Source organism: Xenopus laevis, chromosome 5L (genome assembly GCF_017654675.1).
Source record: "Xenopus laevis strain J_2021 chromosome 5L, Xenopus_laevis_v10.1, whole genome shotgun sequence".
NCBI classification, from domain to species: Eukaryota; Metazoa; Chordata; class Amphibia; order Anura; family Pipidae; genus Xenopus; species Xenopus laevis.
The window spans coordinates 168,111,114-168,136,290 of record NC_054379.1 but is presented as its reverse complement, the minus strand read 5'-3'; the positions used below and the strand labels follow the sequence as shown (position 1 = coordinate 168,136,290).

The 25,177-nt window shown below is 37.8% G+C and overlaps 1 protein-coding gene across 1 annotated transcript in view; it reads right to left on the bottom strand.

Moving 5' to 3' along the window:
• Positions 1–7,435: 7,435 nt before the first annotated feature.
• The window catches only part of LOC108716280 (vomeronasal type-2 receptor 26), a 40,327-nt gene continuing 22,585 nt past the window's right edge, over positions 7,436–25,177 (bottom strand). The window contains exons 6-9 of the mRNA XM_041563831.1: positions 23,639–23,762; positions 22,719–23,183; positions 17,147–17,161; positions 7,436–7,854 (exon numbers count right to left, since the gene is read on the bottom strand). Of these exons, the coding sequence (XP_041419765.1) occupies positions 7,436–7,854; positions 17,147–17,161; positions 22,719–23,183; positions 23,639–23,762 (1,023 nt within the window). The remainder of the gene's footprint in view (positions 7,855–17,146; positions 17,162–22,718; positions 23,184–23,638; positions 23,763–25,177) is intronic.

The window sequence follows — 25,177 nt, the reverse complement described above, 5'->3', positions numbered from 1 at the left end:
TGACTCATGGAACAGAGCAAAGTAGAGATGGAGGTTTCTGAGCTGATGAGGGCAAAGATGGGACATAATAATAATACAACACAGATACAAAACTGCATTTATATATCATCAAGGAACTGCAATTAGTAAACACCTGCAAAGATATACACATATTTTTATACAAATGTTCCTTTGAGAAGCAATCATCTCTTCATCTTTTTTGGTTCTTCCCAGTATAGAGTAAAAGCATCAGCATATTTTTGTATTCTTTTCCTTGGGTCAATCTCCTGCACTCAGTTTTGTCTATACCTAAGAACATATTTTTCCATCCATTTAGACGCAGGACAAAGTATTAATTTACTTCAGGACCCAAATGGGCTTGTTTATTAAAATTTGAGTTTGTGTATAGTTAGAGTTAGTCTCATTTTTTGTTTTTTTAAACTGACTTTCTCTTAAACCATGAATGTCATGAAATGTATTAAAAAATCAGAACTGGAAAAGCATGAACGGGAAAAGTCGCAGAACAAAAACTGTGAATTTTTTCGAGTTAAAAAAAAATACAACTTTTTCATATCGTTGCACAAAAGTCAGCGCCAAATACCTTTAAAACCTCTTAAACCACAAAATCAAAGAAAGATCTTCCAGTTGTAAAAGGGACATCTGCCATTGACATCTACATATTTTCGACATGTTTTAGCTGGAGAATTTTCGTATTTGGAATTGTTAGCTTTTTTACAAAAGTCACACTTTTTTTTCTGCAAGTTTTTCAGATTTTTGGCATCAAAACTCTTAAAAAATCAACCCCTTAGAGTTTTATTCTACTTCAAATAAACTCTACATTTAATAAATATTCGAATGCTTACTTTATTGATTCAAAATATAAGTACAATAAATTTGACAGAAAAAATCATGAAAAAAATGGAATAGCTCAAATTTTTACTTTTCAATGTGTTGTAAAATTTCCATTGAAACAACACTAAATTAAATTTGCCATAGACAGGTCCCATTGACTTCTACATGAACTCAACAGCTACTAGATGGTGAAGTTTCACATTTGAGTTTTACAATTGTAACAAAGTTGCTTTGTAATGGAATGGGATAATCTTCATAGGAAGGGTCAATGGTTGTGAATGTGACTTGACATTAAACCAAGCAGGATTTACCTGGTGAGGCAGAGGCCTAATTATGCTCAAACCACGACCATTCATGCCTTAATCTGTGATAGGTGTGATTGGTAATTGATCAACATTAATGGTTGGGGAGATAAGTAGAGCAGTTACGGTGCTTGTTCAATAACTTCTAAGTACAGTTAATGGTCCCCAATTCAAGATTAAATCATTGGCCTAATGCAATAGAGCTAGAGGAAAACACCCAGGGCTACTTTGGGGTTCTGGGTATAACTGCAAAAAAATTATTGTGCTCTGAATTTCTGCTAACTGACCAGTTAGTGGAGGGTTTGCCTACTAAGATGTCTAATGGTTATTTGTTCTCTGGTTGGGGGGGGGTGGCAGATTATGGTATATTTCCTAAGGATACATTTTGTGAAGCAAATCCAATACAGTTTGATAGAGAGGTTAGCACTGAGGTTGAGAAGCTAAAGTAAAAGAATGAAAAAGGCATTGTAGCAAAGGATAAAATAAACCCCAAATTATTTTTTAAAAATATAAAAAATAAAATCAAGAGAAAGTGAGGCAATTGGTTTTTCCTTTTATACAGCTGAGAAACCTGTTACATTTGTTTCCTTTTTAATAGGTCTGATTCTTATAATTGATGCATTGATGGATGTTTGACTCCAGCAAAGGTCCAGTACCCGATGATGTTCACCACAGGGTACAAAAAGTGCTGAGCCCTGTGATTGCCAAACCATGTTATTTTATTTTTCTGGATTTTTTTCTGGATTTTTTAAATATCTGGCATGGTGCACATTACTACTACTACAATAATGCCATTATGCAAAAAGTGACCCTAAAAACGCTCGGCCACTTAATTGGACATTGTTGATTGGTAAACTTTTAAGGCAGTAATAAGAGATACAACCAGTGTCGTTAGTGGAGTTCCATAGGGTTGTGTCCTGTTATCTTTGTTTCTTAGCACTGTAAGTACTGTCTCCATTGTCACTGCTATAGAATTTTTCCAAACTTGTAGGATGCTGTCACTTTGCAGAGAGGTTTGAACAAATTAGGGAAGAGCAAATTGGCAAATGAGGTTCAGTGTTGATAAATGCAAGGTTATGCACTTGGGTAGAATTAACGTATCACTAGTAATACACTGACTAGAAGTGTGCTGAAGGCATCCTTAATTGAGAAGGTTTTGAGTATTTTTGTGGATAACAGACTGTGCAACTCATGGCAGTAACTTAGTATCTACTAAAGAAAATGAAATGCTCTTTTGAATAGAACTATAATAAAACTACACTTTGGTTTTGGGCACCAGAAGAATGAATGACATGGAAAGGGTAAAGAGATATGCAACTAAACTGATAAACAAAATGGAAGAATTATGCTGGGAGGAAGTACTGTTAAAGTTAGGGTTGTTGGAGGAAAGGAACACAATAGACAGAAAGCAGGAGATCCTTTTTCTCAATGATATGAGAAAAACAAAGAACAATTGTTCTTCTTGGTGGGATAATGATCGTACTGGGGGTCATTTGGAGGGGATGAACATGATGGACTATTATATAATGACTATTTTGTTAAATGTGTAACTGTAGTTGTAACTGTATTGCACTTGCAATAATTTACTGCCTAATCACTGTGTAACTCCAGGACAGTGATCCCCAACCAGTAGCTTGTGAGTAACATGTTGCTTTTCAACCCCTTGGATGTTGCCCCCAGTGGCTTCCAAGCAGGAGCTTCTTTTTGAATTCCTGGTTTAAAGGCAAGCTTTAGTTGCATAAAAAACTGTAAAAATGTAAAAACTGTAAAAAATGTATACTGCCAAACAGAGCCTTCTGTTGGCTGCAAGTCCACATAATACACAATCACAACCCTTATTTGAAAGCCCCGGAAACTTTTTGCATGCTTGTGTTGCTCTCCAACATTATTTTCTACTTGAGTGTGGCTCATGAGTAAAAAAGGTTGGGGACCCCTGCTCTAGGATATAACTTGTTACAGTTTAATACATCTCTAATCAGTGCTGGAATTGGGACGGGATGTGGTGGAATGGGCTTCTTCTTTTTCTCCATCCCCTCCGGCAGGAGGACATGGCTTAGCACACCAGAGCTTTTTTGAGATGATAAGAATGGGGCTAGCACACTAATTGGAGAAGAATTTCAGAGGGTCGGATAAGCTTGTCACTCACACGTAAGTGGAAGAGCCAAACAATGGAGAGTAAATCTTTTGTGTGTGTCAGAGGCTGAGGCTGTGTCAGTCACTCAGGGAAGGGACCTCATCTTTGTTTTGTCTTTCAAATACAGGTTCTCACATCCCATTAAGTTGGCTACAGATCCCGCGTCTGTGGGCTACAAGAACTATTAGTGGCATCTTCATTAGTGTCTGCCAGCAGCTGGGCTATTCTAAACTTACATATTTTCTCCCTTCTGATGAGTGGTTCAGTGCAGGCAGTTAACAGATTGATGGGGAAGCCATAACATTAGTAGCGTAACTAGAGGGGGGCGGGCCCTGGTTCATGACAAGCAGCCGGGCCCCACCTCCTCCATATGGCCCGCATTTGTCAGTGGCGCATGGGCTGCCGGGGGGCCCTGAGGGGGTGCGGGCCCTGGCCCGCTCACACCCCCTGCTCCCCCAGTAGTTCCGCCACTGTATACCATTTGCTGCAGAGGGGGAGAGATTTCACCTCATATCACTATATAATATGATGAAATCCCTGCATATAATATTAAGTGTGCGTAACTGACAGCTGCCCAAAGGCGGGAGGTTGGAGCATGGAGCACGGAAGTGATATATGTGCTTTGCCAAGGAGCACTAAATTATATGTACGGAGAGAGGATGGAGGGAGGTTTGAGGAAGGAGATGTGTGAAAACAGTACGGAGAGGTAAAGAAGGAGGACAGAGAACTGTAGTCGGAGGGAGGAGAAGGAAAAATACAATGAGTAATGTGGGAGAATGGAGTACAGAAGTAAAATACGCACTTTGCAGAGGAGCTGAGATCGCAACTTGATTTGTGACCAGGACAAAGATACGATGGGGGAGATGCCAGCATGATATACAATCAGGATGGAGGAGTGACTACAGCTTTTTACGATGTGTGAGTACAATTCTTAATAAGCTGCATTCATTTATACATGAAATTGCCATCCTGCTATGTGTTCTGGGGGTGGCCTCTAGGTAAGTAGGTGTGGCCTCTAGAAAAAAATGGTGGCGCTATGTAGCACTGCCCAAATCCCTCTGGGCGTGGCTTTTGCCTGTGGGCAGGTCACTCATACCATCCCTTCACCTTTTTGTTCCAAATTCAAGTACTGTCTCTAATCCATCATAACTACATGGTAACTTCATTACAAGAGTCCAGAGAATACAACCAATGATTCGAAAACATAGATAATTAAAGGTTGTGCCCATGCCCTGACAATTGCTGCCTCCTCTGTCACTGGTACAAGTTGCACTGGTTTCATAAGATTTACTAACTGGTGCAAATATTTCTGGTTCTGGTATGTGAAGGAAAATGTTGTGGCTTGCTGGGAAAAGAAGACTTGGACTGGACTTTCCCAAGAAACAGGGAGGTGCCAGTCTATGAATATATGATCAGCATATGACATTTATCTTGATGTGGGTCTGGTGACTTGATGCTTTTTGATAAAAAACTTGTAGCTAAAAACCCTTGTTTTTGAAAATGTATTGTGACATTGTTTCACAAAAACAGAGTTAAGGGTTAATCATTGCAGATGGTCTGCCTCGATGTTGATATCAGTTCTGACCTCTTTTTAAATGTTTAATGACCATTATATGTGTTTGCCCATGATAAGTATTGCAGGACTTTGACTGTTAAATAAACGTCTTCATTTTACTGCAACCGATGGGTCCTTGACGTTTGGGTCCATCTTTGTGTATGCCCGTGTAGAGAATAAATCATTGATGAACATCAGGCCAGGGAGCAAGAGCATTTATCATTCCTCCACCAGGTGAATTTGGCCTGAATAATCACACTTACATTAAACTTCACTTTGGTTTTACTTGGAACCTCCCATAGCCAACTCTTTATTCTAGGGATAATTATTTGATTACTGTTTAAAAATTGTGAATTGTGCATTCTCTGTATGATCCCGTAAGCAAACGATTGTGCTAAATGTATTTAAGTGTTAAAATGAAGGTGTAGAAAATCCACCAACCTCCCTTTCCAGTAATCCGTGTGTTATGCCTCCAGCATTGTGTTATTGTTTGTGTTAACCACCTAGTGATTTAACTTATGGTTAGGGATGGGCGCATTTTTTCGCCTTGTTTTGCCGTAGAAATGATGCCCATAGTCTTGTATGGCTTTGTGCGACAACATTTTTTGACACCCATAGACTTTTCACATTTCACCGGCGGCGAATTTTTTGGCGAAACGAAACGGGTCAAATTTTCCCATCCCTAGTTATGATTTATGTGCATTGTTATAAAAATGTCCTTCTTAGTCTACCATACCTCTACCATGGGACCATGTGTAACAGCAGGAATGATCAGTCTAGCTGGCATCTTAATACTATTCACATCTAGCACAACACCAGCCGCAAGAATACTACCCCATCCAGGATCATGGTAGCATCATTGGTAGGTATTATTTATACCCCAATCCTGTCCTAGAAATGCAGATCATTATTTAACTGTTTGTATTTTAAGTGTATAACTTGTTAAATAACTACAGACACTTCATGGCAGTGCTATGTCTGTTTCTGCCCAGGTATCTAGGCCTTATTCTATATACAGATGCCTCTCATCCTTTTACTTTTGTACAGGTTGTTGTGTAACACATTCTACACAGTGATTGATGTATTTTCTATGCTATGATGTGTTGTATAACCTTTCTTAGGACTGTCATTTTGTCTTTTCCTAGTTTCACACCTTCCCTTGTTAATATAAACTTTCTAATCTGGTCTCAGTGGATTAATGAAGGAAGGAGTTTAGCTGCATGTCAGGCTACACATTACCCCAGGGTAACACGTAGTGAAGACAGAACACCATGTTTATGGTTTATTGCATTGGCTTAAAATCCTTAAAGGAGAAGGAAAGGTTAAAACTAAGTAAGCCTTATCAGAAAGGTCCATCTAAATATACCAGTAAACTCCCAAAGTAATGCTGCTCTGAGTCCTCTGTTAAAAGAAACACTGCATTTCTTTCCTTCTATTGTGTACTCATGGGCTTCTGTATCAGACTAACTGTTTTCAGCTTAAACCTCATTGCCCTGGGCAAGAGCATGCTCAGTTTGTTCCTCTTCCCAACCCCCTCCCTTTTCTACTGTAATCTGAGCCTGGAGCAGGGAGAGACTCAGGCAGGAAGTGATGTCACACCACATTAATACTGCAGCTCCTATCCTAAACAAACAGAGAGTTTCTAGAGCTTTTTACTCAGGTATGGTAAAACATTCTATAGAATAAATATAGCATTCTAGCGTGCACTATTGCAGCTAATCTATTGGCAATAAAATGCCTTCGTAGCTTTCCTTCTCCTTTAAACAAATTAATGAATTATTATGATAACCAAAAATGTTTGGAGAGGTTGGTTGATAATACACGTTAAAACTAGCACTTCCATTATACTTAAATATACTATTACTTAGCCTTTAGAGTGCTTCCACAAACCTATTTTGTACATTCTTTTTAAAGTAGTCTTTAGCTACAGTTCAGTGGGATCCCAGGAAAATTAAAATAATATCCTACAAGCTACAGGTAGTGATTTTCAATATTTCATGAAGAAAGTCCCAGGTGATGCCAAATAAGGAATGTTATTAGCCGATTTGGTAGCCACTATGTGGACTGGCAGCCTACAGGAGACTCTACTTGACAGTACACCTGTTTTTTTATACAAATAAAACTTGCCTCCAAGCCAAGAATTAAAAAATAATCACCCCCATAAAGTTCAAGTTCAGTGGTTTTTATAGTAATCTGTTTAGGGAAAAGAAATAACATGTGGCCAAAAAGCATAGCAAAATGTTCTTGTTGGTATGAAAAAAATGCACGTTTCACATGTGATAATGATACCCAAAAATACAGTATATACATAATAAGCATCAAGAACTCATTGAGTAAAGGAAATCCAGTCGTTTATTAATAAAAGATACACAGTATATATTTATTAAATGTCAACCAATATACAATATGCAGCAATAAGAACAAGCACAATGCAGTAGTACATGGCACTAACATTAGGACAGAAGGCCTTGTGCTTCTCTATTAATTTGATTCACATTCTGTTCAACCAACATACTGAAAGTTTTAAGGTAATGGACTGGTAAAACATATGTTCCAGTTTGTAGAGATATTTCACCCATTTTGAAGGGCTCTCACTAAACCATAGGCCTTATTTTAAATTTGTCTTTTTCTAACAAGATTATCTTTTGTGTTTAGATCAGGCCTTAGAAATATGATATAACACTTGGGGATGAATATACAGCTCAATAATCCAGCACTGGAAGATAAAATGGCAAATATCTCAACTGCCACCATTCTACTCCCCTTACTGCTCAGGTATGCAGGGACAAATGTCACCCACACACTACAGAACACCAACATACTGAAAGTGATGTTTTTAGCCTCATTAAATCGGTCAGGGAAATCCTTGGCTAGAAATGCAGCAATGAAACTCAGAAGGGCCAATGCTCCTATATATCCAATTATACAGAAGAAGAAAAAGTCAGACCCTTCATTACACCGTAGAATAATATAGTCTGGATCAGAAAGGGTATCAGCCTCTGGGAATGGAGGATTGGAGGCCAACCATACAACTGAAATGATCATTTCACCCAAAAAATATGCAATGACTAATATAATAGACAGTTGGGTTCCTACATACTTTGTCAGTTTGCTCCCAGGCTTTGTGGCATTGAAGGCAATAATAACTGTGAGAGTTTTAGCCAACACAGATGAAACAGAAATAGTAAATACAATCCCAAATGTTACTTGTCCGAGAAGACAACATATATGAGTTGGGCGTCCAATGAATAATAAAGTGCAGAGGAAACACAATGTGAGAGAGATGAGGAGGAGACAGCTGAGATTTTGGTTATTCATTTTTACCACAGGAGTCTCACGGTATTTAATAAAGACTCCCAGAATTACAGTACATGTAAGAGAGTAAAGTACAGAGATGGAGGATAAAGTAGCACCCACTATGCTTTCATAGGAAAGGTAATTTATATTCTTTGGGATACAGCCATTCTTCTCTGTATTAGACTTTTGGTATTCTGAGCATCTTATACATCTCTGTGCATCTATAAAGAGTAGGAACGTGTAAAAAAAGGAAATTAGACAACTCTTTATAGAATATATAGAAGTATAGAGGTTCAGGGATTCCAATACTTGCTGGCCATGGTGTAATAGAAAGGATTGCATGAGCATAGTGGGAACTTAGATTGCCACTGTACCAAAGAGGTGAAAGTTTGCCCCTGTCTGTGTCTTTGTATGAGATGTTTATGGGTATATCTAGTGCTGGGCCAAGGTCTAGGCAACCCAGCTAGCCAACCTTCCCTGAGAACTGGAGGTATACAGGCTGAAGAGGTATCCTCCACCATTCTGCCCAAGGCACTCTTACCTAACCCTAACTCCAGCCCTGGGCATATTTATTAAAATGTTTCCATTCTTTAATATATATGGCTTGCTTGATTTGATAACATTATGTACAAATTGGAATGGCAAAGTCAGGGACTGTAGCTACTTTAGTTTCACGGTGATAAACCTGTCCTGTTAAAATAAAACATAGCTAGTTCCAAGACACCCACATTTTTGCATTATTACCCACCTGTTATGTTAGATATTTGCCCTTCTACACATGGAGCACATTTATAACAACAGGGTGGTGTCCCTTCTATTTTACATTTCCAGTTTCCTGGCTCACAGGGCTCATTACATTGAGATTGGGGCTTCTGTGGGGCAAAATACAAACATGATTTAGATTTCTCTTATTAAAGAGATGAGAACAGTTAGTCTTAGTTTTGTAATCAGCACATAATGGGCCAAACATAAGTCTATGTGTTTTTTTTTTTTCAACACAAAGTTCTTTCTGAATTTTTTTTCATTATTACATTCTTGCTGTTTTTGCCTTAAGCTGGCCATAGACGCAAAGATCCAATCGTACGAATCAACGTACGATCGGACTTTCCCATATCCCGACCTGCCACTAACCATTCAGATCAAAGTCTTACCATCAAATAAAGTAGTAAAAGAACAGATCAGCCAATTTTCTACCTTTTACCTTTTCGGACCGTGTGTGGAGAGTCCCGACATTTTCCGTCCGGCGGAGATCGGATCGTTGCGTCTATGGCCAGCGAGGTATATCCCACCGAAGTCTAAAGCATCTAATTGGCTATGAGATTTTATAAGACTGTCAGAATGACTGTTGGGGATGATTTTGCCGGATCGTAATTAAATTGACCATTTCACACAATTTAAGTCTGTTTGTTAAAAAAAGATGGAAAGGTTTTCACATAACAAGAAATAAGATTCTCATCAGCTCAACTTGGGAAAAAGGAAACACCGCAAGTTTCAGAATTGAGTGAATCTTCTATTGTTCCATAGGGGAGTAACCTTGAATATTTTAAAATATTTTTGAGAAACTGATATAACAATATGTGTTGTGACAGTGTTGGCTGTAGGAACCTGATCAAGACCAGGAGACTGGAGGACTCACTTCTAGTACAAAGACATCTGGAAAAGCTAGTTTGCCTTCAGCCAATAATATCTGCATGTATTTGAAGGTTTCCAAAAAAACCCCATCACAGCTCATTATAGTGCACCTTTTAAAAGAACCTTTATTTTTCACATATCAGCCCATGCAACATTTTAAGAGTCAATCTGCTTGTTGTCAAGTATCCTTGCAAGGTTTCAAATCATTGAAGTAGTGTGTGTGTGTAATATCAATCTAAGAAGAAACTATAAGGTCTAGGGGTAATATTACTGCTTTGGACCAGCTTTTGGCCTACCAAGCACACTGGTACAACCTTTTACCTCTGAGGTGCTAGGTTTGATCCCAACAAGGGCATTATGTACCAGGAACTTGTCAGGCTTATTTACCAACACTGGCCAAATTTGCACCTCAGCAGTTTACTAACATTCAGATTCAGATTTTTTCACCAATCATATTTGTTGAGTTTTTAAAACATTTTCTTAAACATTTGAGATTTATTAAGGGTAAAAACCACAAAAACTCTAATACAAAACTTCTCCAAGTCAAAGCAGTCAAGGTGGGAGCTGATAGCTGCACTGATCCCATTGGACTTTTTTTTAACCAATTAGACTTTCAGGTAATGGAATTCAGGTAATGAAATTTTTTTCTGCTAGTAATAATTCGTATTTATTCTGCACTTTTCTCATCCATACTTTTTATATTCTGATCTTGTAGTAACTTTCATGGCATTTATGATTTTAGATCATGGTTTCAGAAAGCTCTATTATCACTAAAATGTAACCTTTAATATATGGGCCTCTTAATAAACTTTAGCTTGTTTTGTAGTGATGGGTGAATTTGCGTCTTATTTTTGACGTCGGCATCCGTTTTTGACGCCGCTATGTGGCAGTCAGTTTGGGCGAGGGGCATTTTTAATTCTGGAAAGTTGGTTCTTGCTTTTTATATTTTATTTATGGTAACAGATTTTGCTAAGGACTCTCTGTCAGTGGGTCACAGGCTATTGGGCAAAATCCTTTTGATTATCTGTCTTAAACCCCGGTTTGGGAAATGATTGTGAATTGTGTGCTTTTTAGTGATGGGCGAATTTATTCGGCAGGCGCGAATTTGCGCGATTCGCGGCAGCAGAATAAATTCGCGTAACGCCCGCGAATTTTTCGGCGTAGCGAAACGGCGCAAATTCGCCCATCACTAGTGCTTTTTGTATTAAAAGTTCTTAAATATTCTTAGAACTTACTGTTAAATTGAACAGAGTAGGTCGTCTACTGAATCTTCTAAACAGATACAAATGTTGCTGCTTTTTACCTCTGTATAGTAACAACCCGAGAGAGCAGAGTTGGTATTAAGAATGTCACCTGTGTAAAGTAAGGGCCCCAGAGATCAGCACTGGTATTGATGTACAACTGATTTCCAACAGGTTTTGATGTATCAAAGCTTCCAACCTTCACTGTTTGGACACCTCCTTCTTCAGAGAAGAAACATTTCACAATTTCATAATGGGTTGATGGGTCTCCTTTGATTGAAATACGGTTGTTGGCCACAGAGGTCATCTCAAAATCCCTGTTGTGTATCACAGCATTTAACTAAAAATAAAGACATTGGTTTTAAAAATAGGGGAATATTTTTAGCAAGTTACCACCACTCATTGATCTAAAAGAAAGTTTGAGTTCTGGAATGGGTCAGCCATATGAACCTTAAATATGATAAACCCCTCACAATGTTCTCCATAAGCAGTAGCATTTTGGAACATTTAAATATATTATAAAATATTTTATCAATGCTCACCCTCAAGTCCATGAAAGGAAGTCTCATGGAAGTCCTGTACTATTTTCTAGACATTAGTTTTTTCGAAAAATTGTTGGGAAACCCATTTCTTTAGAACGATACAATAAATTCAGTGGGGGCTCATTAAAGCTTTACAATGTTTCTACCCTCATTTTGCCAATATCACACTCACAATGTTGATACACATTTTAGGTAGAGACACTACTAAGCCTGATACAGGTCTCAGTCTTCTATCAACAACACAGCAGAGTTTGATGCAAGTGCTGGAGAGCCAATATCAATCTTTCTTTTGGCTACAACAGTTCAACAACGAGTCAAAGAGGAGATTACTTTTTGTGTTAATCCAATATTAAAGTGGACAATTGTGTTGATATAAATTGTACCAATGCATCAAGAGTAGTGATGGGCGAATTTGCGCCGGAAAATTCGCGAAACGGCATCTTGTTTTTGACGCCGGTGGCCGTTTTTCGACGCCGGCGAATTTTTTGCCGCAAATTTATTCGTTGGCGGCGAATCGCGCAAATTCGCGCCTGGCGAATAAATTCACCCATCACTAATCAAGAGTTTATTTTTACAGGTATGGGATACGTTATCCCAAATGATGTTAAGGCCATGACCCATAGACTCCATTTTATCCAAATAATCCAAATATTTAAAAATGATTTCCCTTTTCTCTTTAATAATAAAACAGTCGCTTGTACTTGATCCCAACTAAGATATAATTAATCCTTATTGGAAGCAAAACCAGCCTATTGGGTTTATTTAATGTTTACATGATTTTCTAGTAGACTTAAGGTATGAAGATCTGAATTATGTAAAGACCCGTTATCTGGAAAACCCCATGTCCCGAGCATTCTGGATAATGGGAGGATAATGTGAAATTCAACATATAACTGATACAAGAATGAACATTTTTATTAAGGTACAGAAACATATAATTCATACTCACGTCACACATCTACAACGTATTTGTTTTTGTTTGAAAGTTTGAACTTTGTATTCAGCAAAGTCTTTTATGTAAAAAATTCCTCCAACTATCAAGTCCCCTTCCCTAAAATACTTGGTATCACTGCTACTGCTCAGCTGGCACGTCGATCTGGGACTGGGCATTTCAGCCGCTGCAGGAAGAACCTGGAACATCAGAACCACTAGGAAAACTGTGCGTCTTATAGAAAATAGAGTTGAAATTGACTCATGGAACAGAGCAAAGTAGAGATGGAGGTTTCTGAGCTGATGAGGGCAAAGATGGGACATAATAATAATACAACACAGATACAATACTGCATTTATATATTATAAAGGAACTGCAATTAGTAAACACCTGCAAAGATATACACATATTTTTATACAAATGTTCCTTTGAGAAGCAATCATCTCTTCATCTTTTTTGGCTCTTCCCAGTATAGAGTAAAAGCATCAGCATATTTTTGTATTCTTTTCCTTGGGTCAGTCTCCTGCACTCAGTTTTGTCTATACCTAAGAACATATTTTTCCATCCATTTAGACGCAGGACAAAGTATGAATTTACCTCAGGACCCAAATGGGCTTATTTATTAAAATTTGAGTTTGTGTATAGTTAGTGTTAGTCTCATTTTTAGGTTTTTGAAACCACGACTAAACTGACTTTCTCTTAAACCATGAATGTCATGAAATGTATTTAAAAATCAGAACTGGAAAAGCATGAAAAGTGGCAGAACAGAAACTGTGAATTTTTTCGAGTTAAACAAAAACTACAACTTTTTCATATCATTGCCCAAAAGTCAGCTTCAAGTTCCTTTAAAACCTCTAAAACCACAAAATCAAAGAAAGATCTTCCAGTTGTAAAAGGGACATCTGCCATTGACATCTACATATTTTCGACACGTTTTAGCTGGAGAATTTTCGTTATTTGGAATTGTTGCAGCTTTTTTGCATGATAAATTTAGAAAAAGTCACACTTTTTTTCTGCAAGTTTTTCAGATTTTTGGCATCAAAACTCTTAAAAATTCAGCCCCTTAGAGTTTTATTCTACTTCAAATAAACTCTACATTTAATAAATATTCGAATGCTTGCTTTATTGATTAAAAATATAAGTACAATAAATTTGACAGAAAAAATCATGAAAAAAATGGAATAGCTCAAATTTTTACTTTTCAATGTGTTGTAAAATTTCCATTGAAACAACACTAAATTAAATTTGCCATAGACAGGTCCCATTGCCTTCTACACGAGCTCAACAGCTACTAGATGGTGAAGTTTTACATTTGAGTTTTACAATTGTAACGGAATTTTACAATTTGTAATGGAATGGAATAATCTTCACAGGAAGGGTCAATGGTTGTGAATGTGACTTGACATTAAACCAAGCAGGATTTACCTGGTGAGGCAGAGGCCTAATTATGCTCAAACCACGACCATTCATGTGTGATTGGTAATTGATCCACATTAATGGTTGGGGAGATAAGTAGAGCAGTTACGGTGCTTGTTCAATAACTTCTAAGTACAGTTAATGGTCCCCAATTCAAGTTTAAATCATTGGCCTAATGCAATAGAGCTAGAGAAAAACACCCAGGGCTGCTTTGGGGTTCTGGGTATAACTGCAAAAAAATCATGGTGCTCTGAATTTCTGCTAACTGACCAGTTAGTGAGGGTTTGCCTACTAAGATGTCTAATGGTTATTTGTGCTCTGGTTGGGGGGGGGCATATTATGGTATATTTCCTAAGGATACATTCTGTGAAGCAAATCCAATACAGTTTGATAGAGAGGTTAGCACTGAGGTTGACAAGCTAAAGTAAAAGAATTAGTGATGGGCGAATTTGCACCGTTTCGTTTCGCCGCAAAATTCGCGAATTTCACGTTTTTGACGCCGGCGCCCGTTTTTTCGGCGCCGGCGCCCGTTTTTCGCGGGCGTTTCACGAATTTATTCGCTGGGCACGAATCGCGCAAATTCGCCGCGAATTCGCGCCTGGCGAATAAATTCGCCCATCACTAAAAAGAATGAAAAAGGCATTGCAGCAAAGGATAAAATAAAGAGCACGGAGCACGGAAGTGATATATGTGCTTTACCAAGGAGCACTAAATTATAAGTACGGAGAGGGGGAGGTTTGAGGAAGGAGATGTGTGAAAACAGTACGAGAGGTAAAGAAGGAGGACAGAGAACTGAAGTCGGAGGGAGGAGAAGGAAAAGTACAATGAGTAATGTGGGAGCATGGAGTACAGAAGTAAAATATGCACTTTGCAGAGGAGCTGAGATCGCAACTTGATTTGTGACCAGAACAGAGATAGGATGGGGGAGATCCCAGGATGAGATACAATCAGGAGGGAGGAGTGACTAGAGCTTTTTACGATGTGTGAGTACAATTCTTAATTTGCCTTCATTTATACATGAAATTTCCATCCTGCTATGTGTTCTGGGGGTATTTATAGATGAAATTGCCACTGTGCCATCCTGGTTTAGTGGGGGCATGTCCACAAAAGTGGGTGTGGCATCTAGAAAAAAAATGTGGAGCTATGTAGCACTGCCCAAATCCCTCTGGGCGTGGCTTTTGCCTGTGGGCAGGTCTACACATGTCACTCATACCATCCCTTCACCTTTTTGTTTCCAATTTAAGTCTCTAATCCATCATAACTACATGGTAACTTCATTACAAGAGTCCAGACAATACAGCCCATGATTCAAAAAAATAGATTTGCGCGATTCGCGGCAGCAGAATAAATTCGCGTAACGCCCGCGAATTTTTCGGCGTAGCGAAACGGCGCAAATTCGCCCATCACTAGTGCTTTTTGTATTAAAAGTTCTTAAATATTCTTAGAACTTACTGTTAAATTGAACAGAGTAGGTCGTCTACTGAATCTTCTAAACAGATACAAATGTTGCTGCTTTTTACCTCTGTATAGTAACAACCCGAGAGAGCAGAGTTGGTATTAAGAATGTCACCTGTGTAAAGTAAGGGCCCCAGAGATCAGCACTGGTATTGATGTACAACTGATTTCCAACAGGTTTTGATGTATCAAAGCTTCCAACCTTCACTGTTTGGACACCTCCTTCTTCAGAGAAGAAACATTTCACAATTTCATAATGGGTTGATGGGTCTCCTTTGATTGAAATACGGTTGTTGGCCACAGAGGTCATCTCAAAATCCCTGTTGTGTATCACAGCATTTAACTAAAAATAAAGACATTGGTTTTAAAAATAGGGGAATATTTTTAGCAAGTTACCACCACTCATTGATCTAAAAGAAAGTTTGAGTTCTGGAATGGGTCAGCCATATGAACCTTAAATATGATAAACCCCTCACAATGTTCTCCATAAGCAGTAGCATTTTGGAACATTTAAATATATTATAAAATATTTTATCAATGCTCACCCTCAAGTCCATGAAAGGAAGTCTCATGGAAGTCCTGTACTATTTTCTAGACATTAGTTTTTTCGAAAAATTGTTGGGAAACCCATTTCTTTAGAACGATACAATAAATTCAGTGGGGGCTCATTAAAGCTTTACAATGTTTCTACCCTCATTTTGCCAATATCACACTCACAATGTTGATACACATTTTAGGTAGAGACACTACTAAGCCTGATACAGGTCTCAGTCTTCTATCAACAACACAGCAGAGTTTGATGCAAGTGCTGGAGAGCCAATATCAATCTTTCTTTTGGCTACAACAGTTCAACAACGAGTCAAAGAGGAGATTACTTTTTGTGTTAATCCAATATTAAAGTGGACAATTGTGTTGATATAAATTGTACCAATGCATCAAGAGTAGTGATGGGCGAATTTGCGCCGGAAAATTCGCGAAACGGCATCTTGTTTTTGACGCCGGCGGCCGTTTTTCGACGCCGGCGAATTTTTTGCCGCAAATTTATTCGTTGGCGGCGAATCGCGCAAATTCGCGCCTGGCGAATAAATTCACCCATCACTAATCAAGAGTTTATTTTTACAGGTATGGGATACGTTATCCCAAATGATGTTAAGGCCATGACCCATAGACTCCATTTTATCCAAATAATCCAAATATTTAAAAATGATTTCCCTTTTCTCTTTAATAATAAAACAGTCGCTTGTACTTGATCCCAACTAAGATATAATTAATCCTTATTGGAAGCAAAACCAGCCTATTGGGTTTATTTAATGTTTACATGATTTTCTAGTAGACTTAAGGTATGAAGATCTGAATTATGTAAAGACCCGTTATCTGGAAAACCCCATGTCCCGAGCATTCTGGATAATGGGAGGATAATGTGAAATTCAACATATAACTGATACAAGAATGAACATTTTTATTAAGGTACAGAAACATATAATTCATACTCACGTCACACATCTACAACGTATTTGTTTTTGTTTGAAAGTTTGAACTTTGTATTCAGCAAAGTCTTTTATGTAAAAAATTCCTCCAACTATCAAGTCCCCTTCCCTAAAATACTTGGTATCACTGCTACTGCTCAGCTGGCACGTCGATCTGGGACTGGGCATTTCAGCCGCTGCAGGAAGAACCTGGAACATCAGAACCACTAGGAAAACTGTGCGTCTTATAGAAAATAGAGTTGAAATTGACTCATGGAACAGAGCAAAGTAGAGATGGAGGTTTCTGAGCTGATGAGGGCAAAGATGGGACATAATAATAATACAACACAGATACAATACTGCATTTATATATTATAAAGGAACTGCAATTAGTAAACACCTGCAAAGATATACACATATTTTTATACAAATGTTCCTTTGAGAAGCAATCATCTCTTCATCTTTTTTGGCTCTTCCCAGTATAGAGTAAAAGCATCAGCATATTTTTGTATTCTTTTCCTTGGGTCAGTCTCCTGCACTCAGTTTTGTCTATACCTAAGAACATATTTTTCCATCCATTTAGACGCAGGACAAAGTATGAATTTACCTCAGGACCCAAATGGGCTTATTTATTAAAATTTGAGTTTGTGTATAGTTAGTGTTAGTCTCATTTTTAGGTTTTTGAAACCACGACTAAACTGACTTTCTCTTAAACCATGAATGTCATGAAATGTATTTAAAAATCAGAACTGGAAAAGCATGAAAAGTGGCAGAACAGAAACTGTGAATTTTTTCGAGTTAAACAAAAACTACAACTTTTTCATATCATTGCCCAAAAGTCAGCTTCAAGTTCCTTTAAAACCTCTAAAACCACAAAATCAAAGAAAGATCTTCCAGTTGTAAAAGGGACATCTGCCATTGACATCTACATATTTTCGACACGTTTTAGCTGGAGAATTTTCGTTATTTGGAATTGTTGCAGCTTTTTTGCATGATAAATTTAGAAAAAGTCACACTTTTTTTCTGCAAGTTTTTCAGATTTTTGGCATCAAAACTCTTAAAAATTCAGCCCCTTAGAGTTTTATTCTACTTCAAATAAACTCTACATTTAATAAATATTCGAATGCTTGCTTTATTGATTAAAAATATAAGTACAATAAATTTGACAGAAAAAATCATGAAAAAAATGGAATAGCTCAAATTTTTACTTTTCAATGTGTTGTAAAATTTCCATTGAAACAACACTAAATTAAATTTGCCATAGACAGGTCCCATTGCCTTCTACACGAGCTCAACAGCTACTAGATGGTGAAGTTTTACATTTGAGTTTTACAATTGTAACGGAATTTTACAATTTGTAATGGAATGGAATAATCTTCACAGGAAGGGTCAATGGTTGTGAATGTGACTTGACATTAAACCAAGCAGGATTTACCTGGTGAGGCAGAGGCCTAATTATGCTCAAACCACGACCATTCATGTGTGATTGGTAATTGATCCACATTAATGGTTGGGGAGATAAGTAGAGCAGTTACGGTGCTTGTTCAATAACTTCTAAGTACAGTTAATGGTCCCCAATTCAAGTTTAAATCATTGGCCTAATGCAATAGAGCTAGAGAAAAACACCCAGGGCTGCTTTGGGGTTCTGGGTATAACTGCAAAAAAATCATGGTGCTCTGAATTTCTGCTAACTGACCAGTTAGTGGAGGGTTTGCCTACTAAGATGTCTAATGGTTATTTGTGCTCTGGTTGGGGGGGGGCATATTATGGTATATTTCCTAAGGATACATTCTGTGAAGCAAATCCAATACAGTTTGATAGAGAGGTTAGCACTGAGGTTGACAAGCTAAAGTAAAAGAATTAGTGATGGGCGAATTTGCACCGTTTCGTTTCGCCGCAAAATTCGCGAATTTCACGTTTTTGACGCCAGCGCCCGTTTTTTCGGCGCCGGCGCCCGTTTTTCGCGGGCGTTTCACGAATTTATTCGCTGGGCGCGAATCGCGCAAATTCGCCGCGAATTCGCGCCTGGCGAATAAATTCGCCCATCACTAAAAAGAATGAAAAAGGCATTGCAGCAAAGGATAAAATAAAGAGCACGGAGCACGGAAGTGATATATGTGCTTTACCAAGGAGCACTAAATTATAAGTACGGAGAGGGGGAGGTTTGAGGAAGGAGATGTGTGAAAACAGTACGAGAGGTAAAGAAGGAGGACAGAGAACTGAAGTCGGAGGGAGGAGAAGGAAAAGTACAATGAGTAATGTGGGAGCATGGAGTACAGAAGTAAAATATGCACTTTGCAGAGGAGCTGAGATCGCAACTTGATTTGTGACCAGAACAGAGATAGGATGGGGGAGATCCCAGGATGAGATACAATCAGGAGGGAGGAGTGACTAGAGCTTTTTACGATGTGTGAGTACAATTCTTAATTTGCCTTCATTTATACATGAAATTTCCATCCTGCTATGTGTTCTGGGGGTATTTATAGATGAAATTGCCACTGTGCCATCCTGGTTTAGTGGGGGCATGCCCACAAAAGTGGGTGTGGCATCTAGAAAAAAAATGTGGAGCTATGTAGCACTGCCCAAATCCCTCTGGGCGTGGCTTTTGCCTGTGGGCAGGTCTACACATGTCACTCATACCATCCCTTCACCTTTTTGTTTCCAATTTAAGTCTCTAATCCATCATAACTACATGGTAACTTCATTACAAGAGTCCAGACAATACAGCCCATGATTCAAAAAAATAGATAATTAAAGGTTGTGCCCATGCCCTGACAATTGCTGCCTCCTCTGTCGCTGGTACAAGTTGCACTGGTTTCATAAGATTTACTAACTGGTGCAAATATTTATGGTTCTGGTATGTGAAGGAAAATGTTGTGGCTTGCTGGGAAAAGAAGACTTGGACTGGACTTTCCCAAGAAACAGGGAGGTGCCAGTCTATGAATATATGATCAGCATATGACATTTATCTTGATGTGGGTCTGGTGACTTGATGCTTTTTGATAAAAAACTTGTAGCTAAAAACCCTTGTTTTTGAAAATGTATTGTGACATTGTTTCACAAAAACAGAGTTAAGGGTTAATCATTGCAGATGGTCTGCCTCGATGTTGATATCAGTTCTGACCTCTTTTTAAATGTTTAATGACCATTATATGTGTTTGCCCATGATAAGTATTGCAGGACTTTGACTGTTCAATAAACGTCTTCATTTTACTGCAACCGATGGGTCCTTGGCATTTGGGTCCATCTTTGTGTAAGCGCGTGTAGAGAATAAATCATTGATGAACATCAGGCCAGGGAGCAAGAGCATTTATCATTCCTCCACCAGGTGAATTTGGCCTGAATAATCACACTTACATTAAACTTCACTTTGGTTTTACTTGGAACCTCCCATAGCCAACTCTTTATTCTAGGGATAATTATTTGATTACTGTTTAAAAATTGTGAATTGTGCATTCTCTGTATGATCCCGTAAGCAAACGATTGTGCTAAATGTATTTAACTGTTAAAATGAAGGTGTAGAAAACCCACCAACCTTCCTTTCCAGTAATCCGTGTGTTATGCCTCCAGCATTGTGTTATTGTTTGTGTTAACCACCTAGTGATTTAACTTATGGTTAGGGATGGGCGCATTTTTTCGCCTTGTTTCGCCGTAGAAATGATGGCCATAGTCTTGTATGGCGTTGTGCGACAAAAATTTTTTGACACCCATAGACTTTTCACATTTCACCGGCGGCGAATTTTTTGGCGAAATGAAACGGGTCAGATTTTCCCATCCCTAGTTATGATTTATGTGCATTGTTATAAAAATGTCCTTCTTAGACTACCATACCTCTACCATGGGACCATGTGTAACAGCAGGAATGATCAGTCTAGCTGCCATCTTAATACTATTCACATCTAGCACAACAACAGCCGCAAGAATACTACCCCATCCAGGCTCATGGTAGCATCATTGGTAGGTATTATTTATACCCCAATCCTGTCCTAGAAATGCAGATCATTATTTAACTGTTTGTATTTTAAGTGTATAACTTGTTAAATAACTACAGACACCTCATGGCAGTGCTATGTCTGTTTCTGCCCAGGTATCTAGGCCTTATTCTATATACAGATGCCTCTCATCCTTTTACTTTTGTACAGGTTGTTGTGTAACACATTCTACACAGTGATTGATGTATTTTCTATGCTATGATGTGTTGTACAACCTTTCTTAGGTCATTTTGTCTTTTCCTAGTCTCACACCTTCCCTTGTTAATATAAACTTTCTAATCTGGTCTCAGTGGATTAATGAAGGAAGGAGTTTAGCTGCATGTCAGGCTACACATTACCCCAGGGTAACACGTAGTGAAGACAGAACACCATGTTTATGGTTTATTGCATTGGTTTACTTAATCCTTAAAGGAGAAGGAAAGGTTAAAACTAAGTAAGCCTTATCAGAAAGGTCCATCTAAATATACCAGTAAACTCCCAAAGTAATGCTGCTCTGAGTCCCCTGTTAAAAGAAACATCACATTTCTTTCCTTCTATTGTGTACTCATGGGCTTCTGTATCAGACTTCCTGTTTTCAGCTTAAACCTCCAGGGCTAGGGCTTGAGCATGCTCAGTTTGTTCCTCTCTCCCTGCTGTAATCTGAGCCCAGAGCTATGAGTGAGCAGGGAGAGACTCAGGCAGGAAGTGATGTCACACCATGTTAATACAGCTGCTATCCTAAACAAACAGATAGTTTCTAGAGCTTTTTACTCAGGTATGGTAAAACATTCTACAGAATAAATATAGCATTCTAGCTTGCACTATTGCAGCTAATCTATTGGCAATAAAATGCCTCCGTAGCTTTCCTTCTCCTTTAAACAAATTATTGAATTATTATGATAACCAAAAATGTCTGGAGAGGTTGGTTGATAATACATGTTCCCTAAATTCTAGATATTGATAATGAGCACTAGAAACTCTTATAGTGTATACCATGCAACTGTTTCATAATGAGTAAGCAGAAGTCAGCATGCCATTACTATCTATACAGTATATATTTACATTATGTCTATATAAAGGCAAACATTAAGGTATTGGTACAATAAAACATTAAGTCACACAAAGGTCTCAACTAGAGGTCTACCTGCCTAGAAAATGGCCACACTAATTGGTCATGATGAGATGCCAGGCAAGTGCTATTGCAGCTCAATTTAATTTGCTTTATAGCCCCAATACATACCAGAACAGACTTATATGCACAGGTTAGCCACTGTTCAAGCTGATAATCGTTTGCCTAATTGTGTGAGAGTATGAAGCCATTTTAAAGCTTTAGCTATGGCTATACCATCAACTATGCCCTTATACCCAAAAAAGAAAAATACAAACCCGGAAGGACTTCCCATGCCTTATAATAAAGTAAGAAATATTGAAAATCACTACCTGTAGCTTGTAGGATATTATTTTAATTTTTCTGGGATCCCACTGAACTGTAGCTAAACCCTACTTTAAAAAGAAACCCGTTCTCTAATAATATTGTCTTTTGTATTCAGTTCAGACCTTAGAACAATTATATAGCATTTGGGAATGAATATACAGCCCAATAATCCAGCACTGGAAGATAAAATGGCAAATATCTCAACAGCCACCATTCTACTCCCCTTACTGCTCAGGTATGCAGGGACAAATGTCACCCACACACTACAGAACACCAACATACTGAAAGTGATGTTTTTAGCCTCATTAAATCGGTCAGGGAAATCCTTGGCTAGAAATGCAGCAATGAAGCATAGTAGGGCCAAGGTTCCTATATATCCAATTATACAGAAGAAGAAAAATCCAGATCCTTCATTACATTGTACAAAAATATAGTCTTGATCAGAAAGTGCATCAGCCTCAAGAAATGGGGGATTGGAGGTCATCCATACAATGGAGATTATAATTTCACCCAAAGAACATACAATGACTAATATGATGGACAGTTGGGTTCCTACATACTTTGTCAGCTTGCTCCCAGGCTTTGTGGCATTGAAGGCAATAATAACTGTGAGAGTTTTAGCCAACAAGGAGGAAACAGAAATAGTAAATACAGTTCCAAATGTTACTTGTCTGAGGAGACAACATATCTGTGTTGGGCGTCCAATGAATAATAAAGTGCAGAGGAAACACAGCATGAGAGAGATGAGGAGAAGACAGCTGAGATTCCGGTTGTTGGATTTTACTATAGGAGTCTCACGGTACTTTATAAAGATTCCCAGTATTAAAATACATGTGATAGAACATATTACAGAGATGGAGGCTAAAGTATCACCCATGTCTTCATAGGAAAGGAAGTTTATTTTCTTTGGGATGCAACCACTCTTCTCTTTGTTAGACTTTTCGTATTCTGGGCATATTATACAGCTCTGCACATCTATAAACAATACAAACATGAAAATGGAGATTTATTTTCACACAAGGGCTTCAAGTACACAAGTACAGGTAGGGATTTCCATACTTGTTAGCCATGGTATGATATAAAGCAGGAGTGCCCATACTTTACTAATGAGAGGTCTACTTTTAGTGATGTTGTCCCATTATGATCTACATTCATAAAACCATTGTTAGCATTCTGTTCCTCTGAAAATATTACTTAAATATTGATTGAGTATATTATTATATTTAACAAAACACTATTTCTTAGATAACCTTAACACAATAAAAATCTGAATGAAAAGCATGAAATAGGAGGACAATTTTTGACAAGCTGTTTGTTGACAGTGTATTGAGATCTACTGCTCACATGTAGATCCCGATCTACCTTTTGGGCACCCCTGATATATAGGATTTATAAAGGAGTACACATGGTTTTTCATTATCAAGATCTACCTGTTGTGTTAGATATTTCACCTTCTGCACATGGCACACATTTATAGCAGCAAAGTGGTTTCCTTTCAATTTTTGATTTTCTGAATCCTGGTCCGCAGGGCTCATTGCACTGAGATTGAGGTAACTGTAGGGCAAAATATATAAACATTTAAATTCATTACTGAAGTATTGTGACCAGATTCAATTCAGTGAAAAAAATTTATCTCATGGTTCATCACGTGAAAAGTTATGGACGAGATTCAATTTGAAGACAAAAACTTTTCTCCAAATTTAGTTCCAGTTCTTCCAAATATACCTCAATAGAGTTTTCACGTGATTAACCATGAAGTACATTTTTCTCAATTGCATCTCAAATTGAATCTCATTCATGGATTTATTTTCACGTAATAAACCTTTTCCTAATGATTATTAGAAACCAGGGCCCAGATTCAATTCAATGAGAAAATGTTTATTGCATGAAAACTCATGGATGAGATCAAATTTGAGATGCAATTCAATTCAGGAAAAAAAGTAATCTCACGGAAAAGTGAAATGTGAAAAGTTTATTGAAATTCATGGGAAAAAACTGAATTGAACTGAATTGGGAGACACATTTTTTTCTCCTCAAATTGAATCTCATCCATGAATTTTTGGGTGATAAATCATGAGATAACTTTTTCTCAATGAATTAAATCTGGTCCAAAGTGTTTGAAGAATAATAAAGCTTTGAGCACCATAACCCTGGTAAAGCCTGTGTAAAGAGAATGTAAATGAAAAGTTCTTCAGATGCTTATGTGTATTTCCTCAAGTTAACCAGTTAATTAACTTCTGATAACAATTTGACCATAATTAGTGATGGGCAAATAAATTCGACAGGCGCTAATTCATGGCAAATATCCACATTTTGCCGCCGGTGAATAAATTCTTGAAAGTGCCGTGAAAATGTGCCGGCAAAATAATTTGGGTCAAAATTGATGTGGGTGTCAAAATTCACGTATACTCGAATTGTTCGCATTTCACGAATTTCGCTGGAAATTTGCTAATTTTTTGGCAAAGCAAAAATGGACAAATTAGTCCATCACTAACCATAATATGTGTGTATTTAATAGGGAATAAAAGTAATATCACCAAAATCCAGAATGAAACCACAAGAATAGTTAGTAAATAATAGACAAATGGTAGAAGACACAATCTCTTTATACTGCTCTATGAAAATCCATCAGGACCATTTTTGATTAGATTTCTTTCTTATTTCATCTAAGGTATCTTTTCTGTATCTGTGTAGTCTTTCATAATGTCAGCCAAAGAACGATCATTATCTGTTACAAGCCTAAGTTTGAGAAATTATACAACATCATTTATTATACAAATGTACAAGGGGACCGTACAATAAACTCTGACATGAGTGATCCATTCAAAGTAGATGGAAGGAGATTGATTTTTAATATCAGGAAACCTTTTTTTACAGTGAGAACTATGAACATGTGGAACTCTTGGTAGGCACATTCGATTTGAGAGGATTGAATGACTTTTATATAATGAGAAATGATCAAGTTACTG